Raw genomic sequence first — 24,659 nt, 5'->3', positions numbered from 1 at the left:
CCGATTGCATCTGGTTCTGTAGGGAAGGCAGAACATGCAAATACAGCCTGTCACCAGGGTTTGGCATCCACTGTGGAGAGAGAGGGGTTGCTAATTTGCTGAGTTGTCACGTGGAGGGTTCTGTGCCGCTTGAAAGACGAAGCCTGAAGTGGATGTGTTTTTTCCCTTGGCCTCAAAATGAGAGGCATGCGCGATCAGAGGCAGCCTCGCTTCCCACCTGCTCAAGGCAGGCGTCCGTCTCAGGGACTTCAGGCGAAGCTGTGTGTCCCCAGGAGGGATCGACTTGTCTGCTAGATAGAAAACAGAAAGTTATCATTTCTTGTCCTCAGGAAATCTTCCCAAGTGGAAGGGTGAGGTCATTGTTTCTCTCTCGAAAGCAGAAGTACTGAGGGTGGGCCTGGGCCTTGTTCCCATCTGGGACTTGGTGCCCCGCAGAGGGCCTGGGAGGGCGTGTGACAGTCCTGTGTGGGGAGGGGAGGTGAACCACACAGGGTTCAATGTCGTACGTGAGGCTGGTACCCCCTGGGCAGGTCAGGTCCCGGACTCCAGCAGCCTGGGCTCACCGTCCACCAGCAGTGGCCTCGGGGGATCGAAGGAGTGACCACTGCTCACCGAGTGCCCAGTGCAAGCTGGCTCTGCTCTCGCTGCTTTCACAGGAACTGGTGCATTCGTTTCATCCCACAGCAGCCCCTCGAGGCAGATGATGCTGTCCTCATTGTGCATGTGGGGGCCTGCAGCAGAGCGAGGGTCAGGGGCCAGGAAGTGGGTCAACTGAGACTTGAACCCAGGCGTCTGGCCCCCTAGCACACCACGCCTCCCCCTCAGCTTCTCTAAGATGCGATTCTTGGTCCGCCAATGAGAATAACAGCCCCTGCCTAAGAGAATCACATGAGGCTCTCAGTGCAGTGCCCAGGATAACGTCCAGGAAACAGCAGCTGCCTTTGTGATGATTATTGCCATTACTGTGTCGATTCTCACTATTCTTAGTCCTACTGCAACAAGTCCAGTTGTTGCCACTGAGCGTCTGCCGTGTGCAAGGTGCTGTGCCTTCCGGGGGCTGAGAGGACGAATCAGATGGCCAGCCCCCTCCCGGGGAGCTTCTTGCTCACCCACTCAGCACACTCCACTGGGGGCCTACTGCGCACAGAGACATGACAATAGTCACTGTCTTCAGGCGCTCCCAGCCCTGGGTGGGGGACAGCCTGGTAAGCAGACGATTATGACCCAGTGGGCCATACATTATGGTATAAGCAACTGTGCAGTAACGAAAATACCACGCAGAAGGTGGACAAAGATTATATTCCAGGGGCCAGCCCCATGGCCGAGTGGTTAAAGTTATGCGCGCTCAGCTTCAGCGGCCCGGGTCCGTGGGTTCAGATCCCAGGCACGGCCCTAACTCCCCGCGTCAGTCCTGCTGTAGAGGCATCCCACATGCAAAGTGGAGGAGCCCTGGCACAGACGTTAGCTCAGGGCTGGTCTTCTTCAAGCCAGAAAAAAAAAAGAACGGAGGAGGATTGGCAATGGATGTTAGCTCAGGGCAAATCCTCCTCACCAAAACAAACAAACAAAGAAAAAAAGAATATATTCCAAAATGATGGAGTATTCATCCTAGATGGAGTGATTAGGAATGACTCTAATTTTCTCTCTTTTTCCTATATTTATTACAGTGAGCAAGTATTTTTGACTTAAGAAGAAAATTTGTTTAAAAAAAAAATGGCAGCAATAGGCAGAATGTGATAAGTGCTTTAAGAGTTTCTTGAGTGTCTAAGAGACCAGGAATGGCTCTTTTTAGTGGGCTGGGAGTGCAGGAGACACAGAGGTAAGGAGAAGGGATTTCCGGTGATGACAGTCATGTGGGCAAAGGTGTGAGAGCAAGAAGGCACGGCCCGCTCAGGGAATGGGCGTGGGCCTCAGGCTGTGTGTCTAAGGGAAGAAGGGGAGCAAAGTGTGGACCCCAGACCCGGAGAGACACAAGGATGGCATCTTTATAAACGCGATGAATGTTCCTTTGTGCGTTATCGTCATACTCCAGACCAAGTCTGCTGTCATCAGCTTTCACTCAGCCTTTCCAACGTCCCCACAGCCCCCTGACCAGAGTGCTTTTGTGTTGAAGGTTTTTAAGTCAAGCCTCACAGATGTACGACTCCTCTTTGATTGCCAGCGTGGGCTACATTCTCTCCACAACTGTTGCCATCACAGCAGGTAAGGGTGGCCCATCACCAGATTTCTGTCTTCTACCTTCGCAGCAGGGACGTTACCCCAGCGTGGAGGGAGGAGGCCCTGCGTCTGTCAGAAGGCCAAGTCCGCTGACTTGTTCTGCCCATCAGAGTTGTGTATGGTTTTATGGAGAAAGTACAAGCTTTAGAACCAGAGAGATCTGAGTTTGTATCCCAGCACAGACACAGAGCTGAGTGGCTCTGGGAAAATCTCTTAACCTCTCTGAGCTTCAGTTCCACATTCATAAAATGGGAGTAGTAACGCTTACCTCCTAGAATTGAAATATGTACACTCCAAACGTCCCCTACTTTGTGCTATAAGGGTTCTTCAATGATTTTTGTTCATCATGTGCTAGCTTCACAGCCTCCATTGGCCAAGTGACCACAAATTTCTTCTGTATAAGTTTTAGAGATCACGAGCACATGGAGTGTCTGTGTCATAATATGTGCTCAGTAAGCCACCATTATTATTATATTTTTCTTTTCTTCTACCCCACCCCTAAATTTTTTTTTTCTTTCCGATGTGGCTTCAAGGGCCACAAGTATATCAGTTTGTTGTATGTTTTTTGAGTGGCAATGGTGACTAACATCTTCAAAGTAAAAAGGCCGATAGGGACGAATGTGCCTGCCTTTGAAGAAGGTCCGGCCATAAAGCCGTTTGCTTTGTCCTGCTTTTTAAACAAGTGCTGCCCAAATCCTGCTCACAGAGGTGGGAACAAGTAGGGCACACAACCTGCCAGGCCTGTGCTAGGAGCAGTACCAGGAATCGAATGGGGCATTGACCCCAGAGCAGCCAGAAAGCTAACCTAATGCAAAGATTCGAGTGGTGGTCAAGAACTTTGGCCCAGTCAAGGTTGACAGGAATAGCAGACACTAAGGTCACCTCAGAAACAGAAGTTGAGGCAAGGAGTCAGCAGCTCAGAAATACAGCATGAAGCCCAAGGAGGTGAAATGATGGAGACAGAGGCTGGCTGCAGGGTGAGGGGGGCAGGCGCGGGTCACTCCCATGCCATAGGAGTCGGCCTGCAGGCTTGACATCCACTGGCCACGTGAGGTGAGAAAGCTCTGACAGCTTAACATGAAGCCCTGTATATCCATCTTTAAGAAAGATGAGGGGAGGAGCGTGTGTAAAAACTGGCGAGTAAGGTCCGTGGTTTAGTTCATAGCGTTGTTTCATTGGGGGAAGCTGGGTGAAGGGTACAGGGGAATTCTCTACTGCATTTCTGGGTCTAATATTATCTCAAAATAAAAAGTTAAGGAAAAAAATGAAGATATGAGGGACCTAGGAGTGGGAGAGAGAAGACAATCTGTTCCCCCAAATGGCTTTCATTCCATTCTTCTCATATTTTGCTAAGCACAGGCATAATAGCACTTTTGGTCACTTTGGTTTCCTGCAGCAAAGAGAGCTTAGGCAGGTCCTAGACAGATTGGCCAGCAGGAGCTGTGACGCCAGCTCACCCTGTTTCCTCTTATCTGCTGCTGCAGGCGCAGTGTTTTACCTGGACTTCCTCGGGGAGGACGCGCTGCACATCTGCATGTTTGCGCTGGGGTGAGTTCCGCCCCGCCCGCTCTCTGGCCCCGGCACTGCGTGGAGAATTCCAGCAGTTGCCACTCTCTCCCCATTATTACTTCAGCCTCCCGGGCAGTCCTTTAGAGCCAGTGGAGCATCTGAGATTTGCAGCTTTGTCCCCAGAGGTGAGCATTTTAGCCTCCAAAGGGCTTCATCTCCTTCCCCTTTCTTTTCTTCTGAGCTTTAATCTCCTTGTCATTTCTAAAATAGCACATTTTGACTCATGAAAAGATTCTCGACCTCACCTCAGATCAAAGAAATGCGTATTGAAGCTACATGAGATGCCATCATTTTGCAAAAACAGGATTAATAATATTGATAATATTCCAAAGTGGCAAGAGGATGAGGAGAGCAGCTCTCTGCCAACCATGAGAAGTTCTTTAATGCAGGGGACAGTTTGGCAATATCGGCAAAAACTTTAAATGAGCCTACTTTTTGATGCAGCATTCCATTTCTAATCATCTATCTTAGAAAAATCATTGAAATGGGACACAGAGACACATGTATGAGATTATTTATTAATTTTATAAGCGAATAATTGGAAGCAACCTAAATGCCCAGCGGTGGAACACAGGTTAAATAAATGATGGTATTTCCATATAATAAAGGACCGTGCTGCCATTTTGAAAAATTGAGGCCAGTCGATAGGCACTGACGTGGAACCAAGTGGAGGATGCGTTGAATGGAAAAAGTGACATTTGTTTTATGTATAGTCTACCCTACGATCCAGGAGTTCCACATCCAGATACACACCCAAAAGAAATGAGTACGTATATTGATAAAATGACTCGTGCATGAATATTTATAGTAGCTTTCATCATAACATGCTCAAGTTGGCTACAACCCAAATATCTTCTCAACAGGAGAGTGAAAAACAAATGGTAGTATATTCAGACAATGGATTCAGCACAACAATTAAAAATAACAAACTACTGATACACACAATAAAGTGGATGAACCTTGAAAACATTTCTCAAGTGGAAGAAACCAGGCATAAAAGAAAAAACATTGTATGACTGAGCTTACAAGTTCAAGAACAGGCAAATCGAACCTGTGGTTTCCTCTGGGGAAGTGCGAGCGTGAATTGGGAAGGGGCACAAGGCAACTTTGTGGGACGAAGAGGATGGAATTGTCTTCTCCGTTGACCTGGGTGGTGGTCACACGGGTGTATACACAGGCAAAATTCATCGAGCTCTGTAGTTAAGGGTTGGGCGTTTTACTGCATGTAAATTATACCTCAGTTTTTAGAAAGTGTGCTTGTTTATCTAAGCTCTGGGGAAAAGAAAACAAAAAACAAAAAAGACTCTGGAAGACTATACTGCTACCTGGGGGAAGTACAGGGACCTTCTCATTGTTACTTTCTCTACTCCTCTATCGATTGCATTTAGGCCATACAGAATTTTTTAACTTAAAAGAATACCTTTTTAAAGGCAGGGTTCTGAGATACGGGCGAAGTGGAAGTAAAGAACCGTGAGAGTTCCGCCCAGGAGAGTCGAATTTACCCTGATTAAGGCTTGTGTGGAGTGTCGGAGGACGCGTGGGCTGCACAGCCTGTTATTGTCCCAAGTCGGCTCCCTGCTGACCCCAGGCCCCGCAGCCTCTCAGGGCCGCTCACCAGCGAGCCCCGCTGCAGCCTGAAACCCTCTTCACCTTTTTCCTGTTGCCTGGCTTTGAAAAATCCCCCTCGCGACCTCACTCTGGCCTTATTTTTCTTCCCCCGTTATCTCTGTTCCTCAGGTGCCTCATTGCATTCTTGGGCGTCTTCTTAATTACACGTAACAGGAAGAAGTCAATTCCATTCGAGCCCTATATTTCCATGGATGCCATGCCAGGTAACGTTAAACCCACGTGTCCAGCTGGCCAGCCCATCTGTACAGAATGACTGCTACTTCCTGTCTAAAAAGAGACAGCCACTGGGTTTGGTCCAGGGAACGTGTGCTGTGCCGTTATGGTGTGACTGTCTTTTTTTTTTCTTTTAATCTCGGTGTGCAAAAGAGGAGGCAATGGCTGAAGCGCCTCAGTTGGTTTTGAGCACATCTTGCCTGTTCCCATGTCTGTTGTGGGGCCTCTTAAAGACGACCCTGATTCACACTGGACGTGATGACGGTCTGCAGCACCAGGCTTCACGCCTGCAAGAGGAATTCATCCAGGTGGAATGGAATGATCAGAGAGGGGAAGGAAAATAGGATGAATGAAATTCAAATACTATAACCTTATTCCCTAGATCCACAAGGGAGTGGAGTGTTCTGGAAAGCATAATTTCCCAGGGAGCTAAGGGTTCACACTGAGAAGCCATGAGCTCAAAGGCCTTTAAGCCGTGAAGTAGCATAAATGTGTGAATCAGCCAAGTGCTACACATTAGGGAATGGTGGGGCCTGTGGAGAACTGGAGAATGCCTGTCCAGCCTAAAGGGATTCAGATTAGAAAGGTTAAGACACGGGACCTGCCTTATCTAGGTTTGCTGACCTAAATGCTATAGATTGCCAGTGACCACTAGCTTTCACTCTTTAACTCAAAGTTAATTTTATTTTATATATGTAAGATAGAAATCCCTTCAAAACATGATCGCCCACCCTTCATTGAGACAGTCTAATGAGCAACATAGAATCCCACTGATGGCGGAGAGTGCTACTCAGTGACTTTGTTAATAACTCTGTGATGCAGGTGTGTTCTCAGGGCTGACTGAGGTGCCCCTGCTTTAAATGGCCCCAGGGTTTGTGTGTCTACTTTTTATATTATTTCCTCATCTCTTGCTGTTAAGCTATTGTCTGTCATTCTTGTTGTCACCAGCCTGCCTGTGTATAGCAACCCTGTGTCCATCTTCTCATTTGACCCAACTTGTTCGAATGGTATGTAAAAGTAACATAAATAAGCTCTGAGTTGGGGCCTTAAGGTTTCTGCTAGGAGTTAAGTGCATGAGCTTTAGTGCATGGACTTTTTAAACATCTAATCTGGCTGCTCAGATGCCTTTTTTGCTTACTTCCTTGTTTCTCGGCTGTGTTCCGGATAGATGAGGGCGCTGGATAGCTGAATTCCAGATAGGTGAGGTGTCAACTCTTGTGTGTGTGCAAGTATTGTATGTATATGTGTGTTTGTGTGTTTATGAACTGTGTATGTGTATATATCTATATAAGTATTTTTATATGCGTATATATAGCTGTAATTTCTGGTAGAAAATAGAAGGTAACCCAAGGTAATCTTAGATGTCAACATTCTGTGGTCTGTTTGTGGATGTGGCTCTCGCTTCCTCTTTGTACCTTGTGACCGGTGGGAGGTCAGATAAAGGAGACCCTACCCTGTTGCGGTGGCGTGTCAGGGCTCTTCTGAGTAGACACGCGTCCTATACTGTGAAGAGCACGGGCTTGGAGTTCAGGTGGCCTGGATTCAAATCCCAGCTCTACCACCTGCCTGCTGTGTGACCTTGGGCAGGTGCCTGGCCCTCCCCAGGCCTCTGACCCTCACTTGTAAGTTGGGAATCCTTCTTTCAGGGGAGTGGGCTAGTATGTTCAAGACCCCTTGCACAGTGTCTAGGACATGGTAGATGCCTGCTTACATTTGGTTTCACATCCCTTTTCTTTAAAAACTTTGAAAATTGAAAAAACTCCTTGGCCCTGACGGCAGGTAGACCATGAAGGATAAAACCGCTTGAACAGAGGTCTCTTCCAGTTCCGTGGCCTCCCCGTCAGCGTCGGGACCTTGCTTGTGGTTTACCTGGATTATCTTTACAACAGACCAGTAGCTGCTGTTCAGAGGCATCCAAAATCCAAAACTTCATTACCTGTCACAATTCGAAGAGGCTTTAAATAATTCTGGCACCTGAAAGACTGCCAAAAAATGAGGAAGAGAAAAGCAGGCCCTGATGGTTAGCAGCTGGCTTGGCACTCACAGCCAGGCCTTGGTGTTCCCTGCCGACCATTCACAGTTTCACAGGACCTCAGCCTCAGACAAGGCCACTCTGTGACCATGGTGGATTAAGACAAACAGGTCCACTCCATGATCATGTGTGAACACAGACAAAATGTGAGCATTGTCCAAACCACAAAAGGGCCAGCCGTGCCCCTGGCACGAGTGACTGCTGCTCTTTACCAGTCGCAGCCTTGGCCTCCAGTCTCCTCTCTTTCTAGATAAGACGTATCAGGATCCCCAGTCACAGAATGATCCCCACTTCCTGACAGCATCTGATTCAAAGCAAAGCCCTGCTTCCGTAAGCCCTCCCCAGAGCCACCTCCCATGAGCCCAGATCCTCTCTAAGGCCTTTCTAACACCCTCTTACTGAGGCCCCCACAGCGCTCCATGGTGCCTGTCTCCCTTGTTGCGTTGAGTCCAGAACCCAGATTTGTTAGACTGTAGCTGCATTCCTGGTGGTCTGTGGCTGGAGAACATTGACAAAATCCGAAAGCTCAGTCCTGCCTGGAAAGCCAGCTCTCTTCCCTGAAGAGCAGGCAGCCCTCATCCTCTTCCAGCCCCCACCCCAAAAGTCCAAACCACAGACTCTTAAACTGTACCTTTCAAAGGACCATCAGCTAAGTCTTGTGCAATGTGGAAGCAAAGGGCCTTCCACGTGCTGGGTCGTTTGCAGAGTAGATAAGAGTATGGGCTTTGGTGTCAAATCCCAGCCCTGTCTCCCGTTAGCTGTGTGACCTTGGACAACTTTACCTCTCTGAATCTGCTTTCTTATCCAGAAAATGAAGATAGTAGCGCATCTCTGCCATAGGATTTTTGGGCATAAATGCAAGTGTATATGGGAGGCCACACAGCATTCGGGTTAAAAGTCTGGGCTTCAGAGTTTAAACCACCTGAGTTTGAAACCTGGCGCTGCCACTTACTAGTTCTGTGACCTGAAGCAAGTTACTTAACCTCCAACTGCCTCATTCTCCTTATCGGCAGTTGTGAGCATCAAATGAGATAAGACTTCATAAGTGTTCAGAACAGTGCCCGCCACCAACGGAACATTCAGTCCACATGAGCTATTATCATTGTTGCTGTTATTGTTACTATTACTATTTAAAGCACTCAGCCCAGGGCCCAGGGCGTATGAAGCAGTCAGACGTCAGCTGCTGTTATCATCATAGTTTCATGGAAGACACTTTGCATTCGATGTCTTATGACTCAACCTGGGGGCAAGAGAATTTGAAGGGTCTTAATTCCCTGCCAGGAAAAGAGCTGGCCTCAGAGAAGGCCAGGTCCCACCTGATGAGGAGAATTGTAGCATCACATTGAAGGAATTAATGATGAAATTCTTTGCCCTCAAATGTAGATAGAAATCCAGCATTAATGTGCCCAGAAGTAATAAGCAAAATCACACTTTACCCTTTACGTGGCTCAGGGATGTTAATGTTAAGGGTCAAGACTCTCCCTCTGAGCATCATGGTGCATCTGTCACCATCACGTGTCTGTGACACAAAGTCACCCTCATCTCTCAACAGTATAATGAAGTTTTCTGGATCCTGATTTCATTCATGAGAAAAACGTTGGCATCTACCACGTTCAAAGCACAGTGCTGGTTCCCCTCCGCCTGTGGCCCAAACAGACGTCCCCACCTCCTCCTAGGCCAGCCGATGGTTCTCTTGACAGTGGCTGGTCTGTTTGCATATTTCCTGAAGATTCATCCCTTGTTGCTTAGCAACTGTAATAGTTCCAGTGTATATTTATGGGTGTGCTTTTTTCAATCTAAAGCATTCAGGAAATTGACAATGCACATGATTAGCTCCCAAGCACTATAATTAGTGTGTGGTGGGATAGAGGAAGATGCAGGCTCCTTTGGCCCCCTTACCACAGAATGATTTGGGAAAAATGATTTCATTTCAGGTATGCAAAACATGCATGACAAGGGGATGACAGTCCAGCCTGACCTCAAAGCTTCTTTTTCCTATGGGGCCCTGGAAAACAACGACAACATTTCTGAGATCTACGCTCCTGCCACACTGCCCATCATGCAAGAAGAACATGGCTCCAGAAGTGCCTCTGGGGTTCCCTACCGAGTCCTGGAACACACTAAGAAGGAGTGAGCCGCGTGAAGGAGACTCACCTTCCTCCATTTGTAACTGCTCAAGCCGTGCTGACCGTGGTTCAACCCCTAATTCTAAAACTCACCTTTTAAGTCTTATTTTTTTTAAACCAAGAACTCCATGGACGGGGATCTTGAAAAGCCTTTGTCTCTGGCGAAGGGTGTGTTATCTTGGTCTTGGAAATTTCAAATGTTAAGGCTGCGGGGTGGGGGATGAAAGCAGTATTCCAGTTGGGTGGTACGAATGCAGCCTCTGCCTGGTTTAGCCCAGCGGGATTTGGAAAGCCTTTATCATTCTTGAGGATGTAACTGAGCTTTGTCAGTCAATGACCCAAGGGTACCACATTCTTCAGAGCTAAAGCAAGGCAGAGATTCTGCTCTTCCTTTCCAAATCCAGTGAAAGACTGGAGACTGCTAACTCTAGTCTTCCCCCACCTCACGTGCAGGCCTGATGTCTACCCATCTTACTCCTGATTCTGTGTTCGCGATAACCTTTGTGTCACCCTCTCATGGCAGAGTGGGCTGGCCCTGGTGGAACATTCTGTCACTGGCCTGTAGGGAAATACACTCCTGTCTTCCAATTGTCTGTGCCCTCCCAGTGAAAATGTGCTTGATGTGTTTATATTGGATCTATTCTGAAAACTAACTTGTTTTTGGTTCTCTGAGCTGCTTGATTGCTTTTTTTCCCCCTAAAGGAACTGGGAGGTTAAGAGAAGGGGAGAATAAAAAGGACAGAAGCAGGGGAGATGATACTTCAGCCTATAAAGGAAAAAAACTCCCTATTCATCTTCCAAAAGGTGATTACATCACTTGTAAGAGGAGAGACAGAAGACCTGCCTGTTTTCTGTGTATTTTCCTGCACCCCAGTGCCCTCTGGGGAGACTGGGTGTGCTCATTTCAGAGACAGTCTCGCTCATCTCTCCACCCTCTCCCGTACAGAGCAACAAACCAAGCCTGAGTGATTGCTTAATGTCCTTGGAGTCGATGGAGAGTCTGGGTCCACATCCCCGTGCACGTGTGTCTGGGAGAAGCAAGCATTCTCAGAAAGGGGGCTGCTGCTTTCTTTTCAGCTGCGTCCGTGATTGTCTTCCCCTAGACTGACCGTATACTCTTGAGAATGGCAGGTAAAGGTTTGCAGACGTTAATGAGCATAAGGCTCCCCTAGGGGGTTTATGTGACATGCAAATGCCTACACCCCAACCACAGATACTCTGATTAAGGGGGACTGGGGCGGGGCCCAAGGGTCTGCATGCTTAACTGGCAGCACAGGTGATTCTGAGTCAGATAATCTAAGGATCTCACACCTTGAACACCTAATAATGGAAAGAGATGGGCTGCTAAACCCCCGGGGGCCCACACACCCCTGCTGGAAAGTTGGAATTCCTATTTCTTGTTTCCTCTTTGGGGTTCTTTGGGCGCGTTGAATAATCCCCATAGGATCTGAGGCATTTCTCATCCAGCGACTACTACTTAAACCACACTAACTGCTTCCCTAGGCAGCCTTTGATAGGCGGGATAACAGTGTTAATAGGCCAGTGTTGATAGATCATTAACTTTTGTGGATTGTGCTTAGGACTGATTTAGTCCTTGACTTCAAAAACTGATGTCTGTCGCCTGTGATAACTACTTCCTTACTGTGTCTTGACCACTTCTGTATTGTGTCTTACATGCCTGAGAAGGCAACAGACAGTGAGCTTTTTTTCCTTTAGGACAGGTATCAACTCAGTTCAACCATATTTATGAGGCATTTGTTAAGCATTTGGATGGTGAGGGCTACAAAAATAAGACATGGTTCCTGCCCTCCAGCGGCGACGTGAATAGCCAGGAAACTATGGCAGGGCAGGCTGAGTGCATTAGCCAACCACAGAAAGTGACAGTTATGAGGCCCTGCTAAGGTCAGGCCCTGAGCCCAGAATGGGGTGTTCGGAATTGAAGATGATTTTGGCCCCACTCATTGACAGGTGGCAAACCTAGCTAAGATTTGAGCAAAGCATAGAAAGTAGAGTGATCACCGCCAGGTAGAAGGGCCAGCATTTGCAAAGGCACAGAGATAGGGAGGGGGAGATGGCAAAGAAAGGAGAGCCAGGGAGGGTGGTGGGACAGGAGGCTGGAAAGATAAGCAGTGGAGGCGGAATCCTGGAGGGCCCTGCATGCCTGGCCCAGGAGTTTAAAGTGTATTCTAGAGGGCATGGGAGCCATCGATGGGTCACGAGGAAGAGAATGACAGGATCAGCCCTGATCTGAAAGGAGGCCTTATGCAGCGTGGAGGAAGAATCTGAGGGATAAGTCACTTTTCAAGGTCAAGCTGCAAGTCTGCAAGAACAAAACGCAAAGGGGGAATTAAAATCCAGTTGCACTGCTATTCAGATTTGCGAAGTGATTTTTCTAAGGTGGGCGGGGTGGGGGTGTCAGGGCAGAGTGGACAAAGGGTAGGTGAGCAGGGAGGCCATTTAAATGTTCAAACCGGGTGATCATTTGGCATGTTACGTGCCCCAACCTTACTCTGCCCTCTTCCCCTGTTTTTGGGATGGGCCTTTCGGCCTCGAGCCAGTGGAGGAGGATAGGAGGGGATAAGAGTGCAGGTCTGCTGACCATCAGGGGTCAATGCCACCAGGAACTGCGGCTGGGCCTGGGCAGCCCCCTGCTTCAGGTTTGGGGCGGTGGCGTCGTCCTAGGAACCTAAACTTAGGAAGGATGATCAGAGAGCTGCGTGGTGGTTTCCCGAGTGGAAGGCAGGGGCAGGTCACCTGGGTACTCGGAGGACTGCTGCGGTCTCCGGAATTCTGACTCTGTCTTGGGCTGGCTTCTCAGTCTTTGCCGCCAGGTGTAGATGGACTGTCTGCTGGTGGCAGGTGAGCAGCACTTGCTGTTAGGCCGGGGGGGAGGGCATCAGCTTTCCACTCACAGCCCTGAGTCTATTTTTCCTCGTGGCTCTCACTGCCCCCCCCAAGCCCTCACGAATGCTCTGGGCAACATTAATAACCCGCCTCTCTCTCCTTCCCAGCAGCAGCACCTAAAGCAGCGTCACCAAACTTGCGTTTAAACTTTCCAGTTGTTCCCTGGTCTCCCTCTCCGCACCCCACTCTGTCCCCCTCTTGGGAGGCTGGGACTTGGGGTTCCCTAATCGGACATCAGCACCAGTTCTTCGCAGACTGGTGCCTGCGGGCTTTGTTGAGAGTTCGGCGCCCCCTGGCCCTCCCGGGAAGCTGCAGGTCTGAGGATGCGTCGGGCGCATTCGGCTTCGGGTCATGGGAGGGTTTGCAGCGTGGAATGAATGCTGGGCGGGAAGGCAGGACTGACGCCTCCATTGCTCTTCCGGGGGAACCAGCCGGCTTGGCGGTGCCGTGTAGATGCAAGACGTCCGTCCGCGTAGTGTTGGGGACCCTCCACTCCTCGGCCTTGTGAGTTCCAAATCTCGTCCTGTCCTGGCTGAGAGGCAGAGCAATTCACTGTTTTTGTGAGAAGCTATGTAAATGAAGTCACCTTAGAATATGTATTCTGTGTGGATGCTTATATTTCATTAACCCCATGACTGATACGGCATGTCTTATTTTTCCAAAAATGTGTGTGCTAGTTGTAAATAGCATTATGAAGTGGTATTTAATTAAAGAAAATCCATGTGACCCCTACTGAGTTTGAGTCTTTGTTTGGCTAATATTTTTTAGAGTTATCTAGAACAGGGCTGTCCAATGGAACTTTCTGCGATGATGGAAATGTCGTATGTCTGTGCTGCCCAACAAGGCAGCCGCTATCCGCTTGCGGCTGTTGAGCACTTTCAATGTGGTGAATGCAACCTAGGAACTGGATTTTTAGTTTTATTTAAGTTTAATTAACTTAAATCTAAATATCCACACATAGCTTGGGGGTGCTGTAGTGACGATACAGATCTAGAGATGCCCATAATTGCAGTGGAGACTGAATTAAGGTTTTTTTTTTTTTCCTACAGTGGTTAAAAACATAAACTCTAACCATACTGCTTAGGTTTGATTCCTGGCTCCACCACTTATTAGCTGTGTGGCCTTAGGCAAGTCACTTAAACTCTCTGTGCCTCATCTGGGAAATAGGAATAATAACAGTATCTACCTAAGGGTTATTATATGAGGCTCAGATGAGTTAATAGATATAAAGTCTTGGAAGTCCAGCATCCCATCAGGACATTATATCAAAGGAGTGGTTTCCCTCTTTATTTATTTTCAAAATACTTTTTAAAATTATATAATGAACACTTGTGATTTTCCTTAATTAAGCACTCATTCTAGGTTTCCAGTCTACAAAGGCAGGTGTGATATAGTGCCTAAATATTTATTTATACACACATGCACAGAGAGAGTCATACAGATATACTCATACATTTAATAACGCACTTATATGCCACACACTATATTTAGACCCATGTACATCTCAATTCTTTATAACGACTCCATGAGGTGAGTTTTAATATTATCCCAATTTTGCAGATGAAGACACTGAGACTCGGGTCACATAGCTGGTAAACAGCAGACCCAGGATGTGAGCCCAGATCTGCCTGACTCCCAGACCTGAGCTCGTCACCCCTCTGCTGTGCGGCCTTTCCTGGTGTGGTCGGATTTCAGTGGGGTAGGGTCCACCACACGTTAGGACGTGACCTTTGTCTGAAAAGGAGAGGGAAGCACCGTGTCGAGGTAGAAGGCAGACTCGGAAAAACAGAAGCTCATCAACCGAGACTATAAGGGCCCCATTTGCAATGGCACCACCATCTAACTCTTAACCAGACAAGGAAATAAAATTCCAGCTATCATAGAGTTGGAGGGGGTTTTAGAATCATCCACGAGTCTCAGCCTTTTTGATTTCATGAAACAGTTCAATTTAAAAATAGAGATTGACAAAGGGTTACCAACCGTTTGTAGTTAATCTACAAAAATGGTTCTCAATTTTTTTTGTTATTTAATGGTTTTTACCGTTTACTTGTTTTTACTTTTTGATTTCATGGAATTGTAAAATTTCTAAATAGAGATTGACAAAGGGTTACTAACTTTTTTTGTAGTTAATTTTGTTCTTTTTAATATTTTTCATTTTTTATTAGCTTTACCAAAAAATAAATTCAGCTTTCTTTGTCTAAACAAACAAAAGACAAGAGGAAAACAAAGTCCAAGTCCAGTTTAAGAGAAAGATTGTCTTGGGAACAGCAGCACTAGTGTTTTTTTATAGCCTTATTAAATATAACAATGGACCAAGCATTAAAGTTATAAACAAATGCAAGTCACAAAACAAACATTTTCTCCTTGTGATGCTGTAAAATATTCACGTGAGAACACAGTTAGTTCTGTGAAGACTGTCCAGTTGCTACAGACTGAATGTTTGTGTCTCCCACACGCATACGCTGAAACAGAATCCCCAGTGTGATGGTACTTGGAGGTGGGCCTTCGGGAGGTGATTGGGCCTTGAGGACGGAGCCCCATGAATGGGATTAGTGCCCTGATCACAGACACCCCAGAGGGCCCCCTCACCCTTTCCATCAGCTGAGGACACAGTGAAAAGTCTAGGAACCAGGGAGCAGGTTTTCACCAGACACCGAATCAGCTGGCACCTTGATCTTGGACTTCCCAGCCTCCAGAACTGTGAGAAACAAACGCATGTTGTTTAAGCCCCCAGTCTACCGTATTTTTGTTCTAGCAGCCTAAATGGACCAAGACACCAGGTATAAAGGGAGAAGGTTCATGTGGCAGAAAGAACGTTATCTTCTGCCTTCTCCTGTTTACCCTGAATTGTGAATCTTCAACATTGCACCCTAGAAACTTTTATGCACTTAATTCTCAGGATTCCTTCATAAGTTAAAAAAAGAAAAACCCACAAAGTCTGTCTTTAACTCTCCAAAAGCCTGTTTGTCCTTAAAGAAACAGCACCAGAAATACAGCTATGCAGCTGTCCGTCACCCTGATCTCATAAAGCCCGGCTGTGTAAGCATCCCAGGATGATTCAGGAAACTGGTCTTGTATTGTTTTCTACTTATTGAAATAACCGTCTATCAGAATTTTCAAGTCACAGATGTTTCTCTCCATATGGATGATGCTAAGCATCTTTGCATGTATTTGCGTACCATTTGTGTTTCCTTTTCTGTGAACTGTCCACATTCTTTTCCCATTATTCTATGGCTCTGTTGGTGTCTCATTGATTTGAAGGTGCTATTTGTATTTTGCATCGACTGACCCTTTGTGATATGAACTGCAAATATTTCCCCGAAGTTTGTTGTTTGCTTTTTTATTTGCTTACGGTATTTTTTTTTTGCTCTGAGAAAATCTGTTTGTTTTGTTTTACATATAATTCAATTCTTTCTGTATAACTATGTTCTTTATATATGCAAACATTTTTATATACGTAGTTGAATGTATCAATCTTTTCTTTTATGGCTTCTGGATTTTGAATCATAGTTCTAAAGGTCTTCTTTACGCCAGGGTTACAAAGGAATTCTCCTGTGTCTTCTAGTCTTTTTATGGTTTTGTTTTACATTTATATCTGAGAGCCTCTTGGACTTTGTCCTGGTGTACAAGGCAAAGGATGGAGCCAACTTAATTTTGTGCGGATAGTTACCACATTATCCCAGTTCCATCTGTGGAATAGTCCAGCTTGGCCCGAATGAACTGAGATGTCACTTGTATAATATGCTAAATTTCTGTATTTTCTGGACTTTCCACTCCGTTCCATAGGACTGTGTGCCTATTCATTCACCAGTAGCACACTGTTTAAATTATTGAGGCTTTTAACTGAGGCTATGCTTTAATATGTGGTCGGGCAAGTCTCCACCCATTGCTCTTGCTCAAACTTCTTATTTTGTCAAATAAGGGCATTGAAAGAAAACAATACCCTACTATACCATCATTTCATTAAAACAGGACATTAACACCAAAATAGAGAGAAGGGCAAAATCTCACAATAAAGGATAATTCTTTAAACTGATAATTTAGCTTTATGAAAAATTTAGGACAATGTCATTATTTGCCTCATTTTGCTGCAGGCCCATAAGATGAGACGAGTGTTAGGGAACCAAACTTGTTTTGATTTAACTCAAACTTGGTGTTACGCATGTGACGGAAGGGGAGGCCACTGGCCAGTTGCAGACACAGGACTAGAACTCGGGTCTTATGATCTCTAGTCTCATCCTCTTTCCACCGCGTCGTGAAGTGCTCCTACATCCTGCATTCGACATCCTCTGAGCTCTTCCTCCGTGCCAGGTGCTATCTAAGCACTTTACACACATTATCTCATTTCATTCTCACAACAGCCCTGCAAGGAAGCTGTTCAATCCTTGTTTTACAAATACAGACACTGAGACTCAAATTTCAGTCATTTGCCCAAAGCCATTTGGTCTGTAAGCAGCAGAGCCTGGATTCAAACTCAGATAAAACTGACTCCAAAGTCTGTATGTTTTTTAAATCTAGACCTTTGTTATATCAGCAGACAATAATTCTTTTCCCTCTAAATTTTTAATGCATTTTTTAGCATGGAATGCAAGTTTCTCTGAGTCTGGGGTAGCCTAGGAGCATTAGCTTGTCAGTCTTCGCAGTCGCCCTGAGACAAGCCATCTTTCTTTCCCTCAGTACACTTAGTATATAATTTCTCAGGCAGCTATTTATCACTCAGGATCCAGTCTGGAGACAGAAACCGCACCGGTTATTGGAACAGAAAACTGAATAGAAAGCATTGGTAACCAGGTATAAAGTGGTTTGCTAGGCAACTTAAAGGGTCAAAAGAGAACGCTCAGGTCGCAATTGTAAGAAGTAGCTACCACCTGCGGGCTGGAGGAAGCCAGAGAAGAGGCTGGAGTTACTGGGTGGAGGAGCACCCTGCAGAGCTGAAGCTCAGGCTCTGAAACAGGCTGATGCTGTGTCTCTGAGTTTGGAGGCAAGGCCGTATAAAACGGACTCAGATCCATGAGGCTCTGCGTAAGTCCGAAGACCAGAGATGAAGAAGACACACTCCCTGAACTTAAGTGGGAGAGAAAAAAAAAAAATTAGTCATGCCAAAAATATCTGTTAGAGCTTCGTGTTCAACATGGAGCCTCAGCACCCACGTTCATCCCAGAGCGGCTTTGGGCTCAGAGTCGCTGGGTACCGAGAATAAGTGTGCTCTGGGCAGCCACCGAGGGGTTAACTGGAAGACTATTTATACACCCTACAGACACAGAGCAGCATTTGCCCCACGTGGAGCCCTAAGGATTACTCTGAACAGTGGGAGAGATTTGGCTGTGAAGGGCCCATGGGAAGGATACTGGGGCAGAGAGGGAGGCAAGACAGAGCTGAAGCAGCTAATGGACCTCCATAATGACCAGGAGGAAAAATAAGGAAAGACAGCTCTGCGGGGGTGATAAACATTCACGCACTCTGTCGCTAGAGTCAAGTCCTGCTCACTTTTGCCCAAGTCCCTAGCACGCCTTAAGGGGAAGCTGATGGATGATGGATAGACCCTCCTCAGAGACAAAAAGCACCCCTCTTGTTCGGGGGATGGTAAGCTTTTGGGTAAACAAACCCAGGCAATTGCAAAGGAAATCCAACCAGCCAGCCACAGTAAGCAACACAGCTCTTCATTCATTAATGGGAGTTGTCTGCCAAGAACCACAAGGCATTTGAGGAAACGCAAAAGCATAAAAGAGAAAGACTAAAATTAATGAGATGAAACAAGAATGGCAGGATAATGTAGACAAAGAAGGCAGTGGTCCACAGGGTTCATTAAATTATCATCGTTATTTTTATGTATGCTTGAAATTTTCATAATAAAAAGTGAAAAAAAAAAGCTGGTTTTGAGCACTTATTATATATACAGCAATGAACAAAAGAGAGACCCCATACAAAGGAGTCAGAAAATGAAGCAAACAATACAAAGTGTGATGAATGTTATAAGTGAGGCAGGGATGGTGAAATTTCAGTGTCAGGACTAAGTAGGAAGTAAGAGAACCAAGAAAAAGAGATGGAAGCTATGGAAGGCGGCCCTGGAAGGGGCGGAGGACAGACGTTTCTCTGCCCCAGGGCTGGCCTAGCCTGACCCGGTGCCCCAGGTGCCCACGAGGCAAGAAAAGAGTTCAAGAGAAGACAGAGACAAGACTTTTCAGCCAAAACTAGGAAATCTGCAGGACCAGCTACTTAATTTCTGGGACCGAGTGCAAAATGCAAATGCAGGGGCCCCTTGCTCAAAAAGCAGGAAAAAATGCCATTAAAGTGACAATTTTTTACCACTCATTTTCTTTATATAAGGCACTTAACTCCTATGGGAATCACTAATATTATACAATTCATAGTTCGTAGCTTGTACATGAATATGTATTTTGTTCTTACCAGAAGAGTGGAAACCCTACACAAAACTAACTCAACTCTTTTTCTTTCTTTGTTGATACGAGCACGTTCTGCCCACAGTCTCTGCCTCAGCTTACTGATGAGGAAAGAGGGACTGAAAAGAGAAGGAATCGTGGGTGGCCCCCATCTTTCCCTTTCCTTCTAGATCGTCATTTTCAGTGTAAGGGGTTGGCCGACACAGGGAAGTAACACAAGTAAGAAGGACACGATGGGGATCCTTGTTTGCTGCCTTCTTTCTGCGTTTGAAGAAAGGTTGGGTTGGAATGGAAAGTGCGGCCTCTGCAGAATGTCAGTCCTTCCCCCCTCCAACCCCCCGCCCCCTGCTGACTTACACACATGACAGTTACCTTCTATTGGCTTTGCGGACGTCTCGTGGATCCAACAGAATTCTGTGTTCATGGGGGCATCGAGAATGCTATATGCAAATGTGGCAGCAAAAAATGCTGGACTCAGACTGTGTTTCCCTTCCCTGCTCATGCACGGGTGGCACTGTCCCATCAGACTTCGTTTACAAACAGAAAGATGTTCAAAGATGGAATTATTAAGAATTTCAAGATGGCAAAAGCAGAGCACTAAGCCAAGCGTGAGGCCCTTCTGAGGGTGGGGCCCTGCACGAGTGCACAGTTCGCACGTGCCCAGGAAGCAGGCCCTGGCCACCGAGGGGCCTTTCCAGGTGCCCCCACGTGGTGCCCGCTCAGGTGGGCTAAAAGTAACGATAGGTTCTCGGTGTGAAAGCTGCTCCGAATCCAGTTCAGTCTGTGCCTCACCTTGTGAAAGAGAGCAAACTCCTATAAGGTGTGGGTGGCCATTCGGATCGAAATAAATCACAGTGACTCAAAGGGAGAAAGAAAACAGACTCTGTGGGCATCTCCAACCTGCTGCTGCCATTTTAAAATCTGAAAACTTGGATGTTCAGAAAAGGCTCAAAGCGACATGGGGTACTTTTGAAGTAAAAAGGCAAGAGAGACGTCAGGATTCTGAGTCATTCCACCTTAAGCCAAATCACCTAAAACCCACAGCTTGATCAGTCGAATGGTCCCCTTGGATAAATGTGTTTATCTAATTGATGCTTCAATTTTAACCCGTACAGCCCAGCTTCACTAGATCAGGACTTTGGCTACCAGTACTTTTCCTTTTTACACCCAGATTATGTTAGCCCAGGCTTCTAATAGTTGGAAATTAACTCCCTTCCATGTGACATTCCCTCCCCCACCCCCCTCTTCTGCTTTTGTGAGAGATTCTCAGAAAATGTTTCCAGCGTACTGTGTGCTCTGCCACGTCTGTTGGGGTTTCCACTCTGACCCATCTGATCTGCTCTTGTAGCCTCTTTGAGACCGCACTCAGCATGGTCAGCTGTCCCCTGCTGGTGACCTCCAGCTGATATACACACCCCTCACCCTCTCTGGTCCTAGAGAGGAGGCAGGCCTCCCCTTCAAAGCGTGGGACAGGCCCTCAGCAGCCCCTGGAAAAGGCTTCTTGTGTGCCCACAGGGCCAGACAGAACCTCAGGGGCCCTTCATCAGCAGGAGTGTCACCTGGGTCCAGGTGGGCCTCCACACCCCGGGCCAGCTCCCCACCCGCTTCTCCTCCACCAGGAACCCCTGAGCACTTGAGAGTCCAGACCTGACTGAGCCCACCAGGCCCAGACAGAGCAAGTCTTTCCTCAAGATTTGATTTACATCTGCTTCCTCAAAAAGCCCAACTCAGCGGGCCCTCCAGGAACTGAGGCGACTCAAGCCTCCACCCTGGGAGTCAGAAAATATTTCAAGTGGTAGACTTTTCCGGCTTCAGAATGTCTATTTAGGTCTTCACCAAGCATCCCCTTACACTCTGTGAGAGGATGATGTCAGCCTAGTCGTCCAGACAGCTGGCAACATCAAGGTGAATGCTGGTGGCATTTGAAACCCACTCAGGGGGCCACGCATGTTGTAGCACAACCACGCGCCACGATCTCTGGTTTGATCACTTAGGTGGGTTTTTCATGTCATCGAGATCTTTGGTGATGCTGCCCCCTGATTGAAGGAAGACCACATGGCTGTCCAGGAAGAACAGAGAAGCCCAGGCAGGGCACCGGGAGGCAGCACAGCATCGGGGCTAAGAGTGCAGGCCCCGGGGCTTACTCTCCTGCAACCTTGGGAAAGTACATAACCCCTCTGAGCCGCAGTTTCCTCGTCTGTAAAGTTGAGATAATAGTATTGCCTCCCTTGTAGGCTGCTGTAAGGATGTAGCATGGAACAATGCCTGGCACACGATAAAGTCTCAACGATGTTAGTGGTTGCTATTATTTTTCCGTAAGCGAAGGAGCAGTATTAAGTGGGGGCACAGAGCCACGAGGTCGAAGTCAAAGAGCTTCGTGCTTAGATTTTAGCTTCCTGCGTCTCATCTGATCTTGAGGCCATACTTCAGTCACTTCAGGGAGGAAGGGGGATTGCTATTCCAAAGACATGTCTCTCCTCTACTTGGGAATGGATTTTACGAGTTTAACCTTATCTCCAAGCTTGTGGGTATCTTTTTTCTTTTTTTTTTTTTGAGGAAGATTAGCCCTGAGCTAACTACTGCCAATCCTCCTCTTTTTGCTAAGGAAGACTGGCCCTGAGCTAACATACATGCCCATCTTCCTCTGCTTTATACGTGGGATGCCTGCCACAGCATGGCTTTTGCCAAGTGGTGCCACATCCACATCTGGGATCAGAACAGGCTAATCCTAGGCTGCCGAGAAGTGGAACGTGTGCTCTTAACCGCTGTGCCACTGGGCTGGCCCCCGTGGGTATCTTTTTGATGACCCTCTTGCAGACAGTCTCAGATTGTAAAGCTAGCCTTAGTCATACTGGAGGAGAATGTCTTCTAGTCACCAAGGTGAGCAAGTGTGAGGGACTGAATGTTGGTGTCCCCCCAAAATTCTTATGTTGAAGCCCTAATCCCAATGTGACAGTATTAGGAGGTGAGGCCACTGGGAGGTAATTAGATCATGAGGGTGGAGCCCCCATGAACGGGATTAGTGCCCTAAAAGGAGAGGCCAGAGAGCTGGCTCCCTCCCTCCCCACCATGTGAGGACACCCAAGAAGACAGCTGTCAGCCAGGCAGAGGACACCCGCCAGAACCCAGTCACGTGGCACTAGATCTCAGACTTCTAGCCTCCAGAACCCAGACGTAAATGTCTGTTGTTGATAAGCCACCCAGTTTACGGCATTTCGGCATTTCGTTACAGCAGCCAGAACTGATCAAGACAGCGAGTCACTAAGCTCTTTTCTCTCAGCTCCAACCCCGCCCTTCCAGGGGATGGCTCTGGGATGCCGGGGCCGGACTCTGCACACCACCCTCCTGCTTTGCCAGCTGCTCCCTGGTCGGGGCCTGTGAGGGAGACTGTGAGGCAGCAGGAGGAGGAAGGGACTCGCTCCTTCCCGTCTGTGTCCTGTCCTAGGCACGTCACCCAGCAGCACCTCCTCACTCTCGCCAAGCAGCAGCTCCGTCTCGTTTTCCAGTTCTTTCCAGCTCTTGCACAACCAGCTTCACAGGCCCCCTCAGAGACATCAGCACCCTCCTCAGAGGGCTGGCTCCCTCCTCTTATCTTTTGTTTTAACAGTTCTATTGACGTAATTCACATACCATACAATTCACCCCTTTAAAGTGTATAATTCAATGGATTTGGTAGAACCACGGATACATGCACCATCACCACAGTCAATTTTAGAACATTTTCATCACCTCAAAAAGAAACCTGGAAAAGAAAATAAGTGTTGGTGAAGCTGTGGAGAAACCGGAACCCTCGTGCTAGTGGGAATGTAAAATGATGCTGGCGCTATGGAAAACAGTGTGGAGATTCCTCAGAAAATTAAAAACAGCATTACCATATGATCCGGCAATTCTACTTCTGGGTACATGTGCAAAAGAATTCAAAGCAGGGACTCAGATATTTGGATATTCGTGTTCATAGCAGCATTATTCACAACAGCCAAAAGGTGGAAGCTAATCAGACGTCCATTAACAGATGAATGGATAAACAAACCGTGCTGTATGCATACAGTGGAATATTAGTCAGCCTCGAAAGGAAGGAAATTCTGACACATGCTACAACAGGGATGAGCCTGGAAGACATCATGCTAAGTGAAAAGAGCCAGTCACAAGAGGACAAATACTGTGTCATTCCACTTGTGTGAGGCACTTAGAGTAGTCAGAGTCACGGAGACAGAAGGCAGAGTGGTGCTTGGGGGGGGCGGGGGGAGGGAGTTATTGTTTAATTGGTACCAGGTTTCAATTTGGGGAGATGAAAATGGTTCTAGAGGTGGGTGATGGTGATGGTCACACCTCAGTGCAGGTGTACTTAATGCCACTAAACTGCACACTTAAAAATGGCTAAAATGGTAACTTTTATGTTATGTATATTTTGCCACAATTTAAAAAAAAAAGAAACCCCATACCCTTCAGCTGTCACCTCCCTATCCCCGATCCCGACCCTCCCAGCGACCACTGCTCTGCTTTCTGTCTCTAGAGATCTCCCTCTCCTGGCCTTTCATATGAATGGAGTCACACAACCTGCGGACGTGTGCGGCTGGCTCCGTTCATTCAGCATGTTTTCACAGTTCGTTCAAGTGGCAGCATGTATCAGTACTTCGTCCCTTTTTATTGCTGAATATCCTATCTTCTATGTTTTAATACTCACAATGTCTGCCCTTGGTTCCTTTCGCCCTAGGAATGGAAGCTGCCTCCTGTGCATGCTGCCTCTATGCTCCCTTGGACTTTTTTTTACCCTGTGCAGTTACTAGTCAACAAGTTTATATCTAGGAAACGTTTTTTTATAATGCTTTCTGTTCAAATCACCGGTGTGATTTCTGTCTCCTGATCAAGCCCTGATGAATAGTCAAGAAAAATCAAAATCATTTGAATCCCTGGGCAGTTCATGCAGCTGCCCGTTTTTAATGTTCCATTTTCTCCTTTGCTCTCTGTGCCCCACCCACTTCCTGATTATGGTCATCTCCCTCTTATTATTCCCGACCCATCTGCAGCTCAAATTAATCAGGAAATAATATCTCCTCCTAACAAATTCAAGGACTGCAGCATTTAAAGAGCAGCTCGTTCCAGCGTGGAGTGGCACGGCTGCTCTCGAACGGATCTGCTGTTCGTGCTGCAGCCTGGGAGTGTGCAAGCGAATAGAAGTGATTCTTTGCAACTCAGAGCAACACAGCAAGACGAACTCTAATGCAGCATCCAGGCTCCAGAACACAGATCCATACCCAATCCTCAAAACTATGCAGGAGTGGGTTTTTTAAAGACATATTTCCCTTTATAAAAATGTAATACTTATTAATTGTCCACATTTTTATTAAGATTTTATAGTTTTCCGGGAGCTTTCAAAACATAATTCATTTGCGCCTCAAAACCATCTTATGAGGGACGTACCACGGTTATTTCCATTAAGTCGAAAAGGACCCAGGCTTAATGCCTGTGAGATTCGCTCACGGTTAAACAACTAGTCAGTAGCACAACCAGGATGTGAGCCTGCAGTTTTTTGAAAACTTTTAAGTAAAGCGCCCGCAGCCCTGAGGG

The 24,659-nt window shown here is 46.9% G+C and overlaps 1 protein-coding gene across 4 annotated transcripts in view; it reads left to right on the top strand.

Annotated features, from left to right (window-relative positions):
* NIPAL3 (NIPA like domain containing 3) overlaps positions 1 to 13,416 on the top strand; it is a 48,049-nt gene extending 34,633 nt beyond the window's left edge. Inside the window, exons 9-13 of one of the 4 annotated variants that reach the window (XM_070260725.1) lie at positions 2,114 to 2,202; positions 3,702 to 3,765; positions 5,524 to 5,618; positions 6,797 to 6,828; positions 9,595 to 13,416. In XM_070260725.1, coding sequence (XP_070116826.1) covers positions 2,114 to 2,202; positions 3,702 to 3,765; positions 5,524 to 5,618; positions 6,797 to 6,813 — 265 coding nt within the window. In that variant the 3' untranslated portion in view covers positions 6,814 to 6,828; positions 9,595 to 13,416. Of the gene's footprint in view, positions 1 to 2,113; positions 2,203 to 3,701; positions 3,912 to 5,523; positions 5,619 to 6,576; positions 6,636 to 6,796; positions 6,829 to 9,594 lie in introns of all 4 variants that reach the window. The other 3 variants (XM_023635495.2, XR_011436512.1, XM_001501269.6) reach the window with 3 other exon arrangements.
* Positions 13,417 to 24,659: the final 11,243 nt, after the last annotated feature.

Source organism: Equus caballus, chromosome 2 (genome assembly GCF_041296265.1).
Source record: "Equus caballus isolate H_3958 breed thoroughbred chromosome 2, TB-T2T, whole genome shotgun sequence".
Classification (NCBI taxonomy): Eukaryota; Metazoa; Chordata; class Mammalia; order Perissodactyla; family Equidae; genus Equus; species Equus caballus.
The sequence above is the reverse complement of the archived record's forward strand: the minus strand, read 5'-3'. Positions and strand labels throughout refer to the sequence as shown.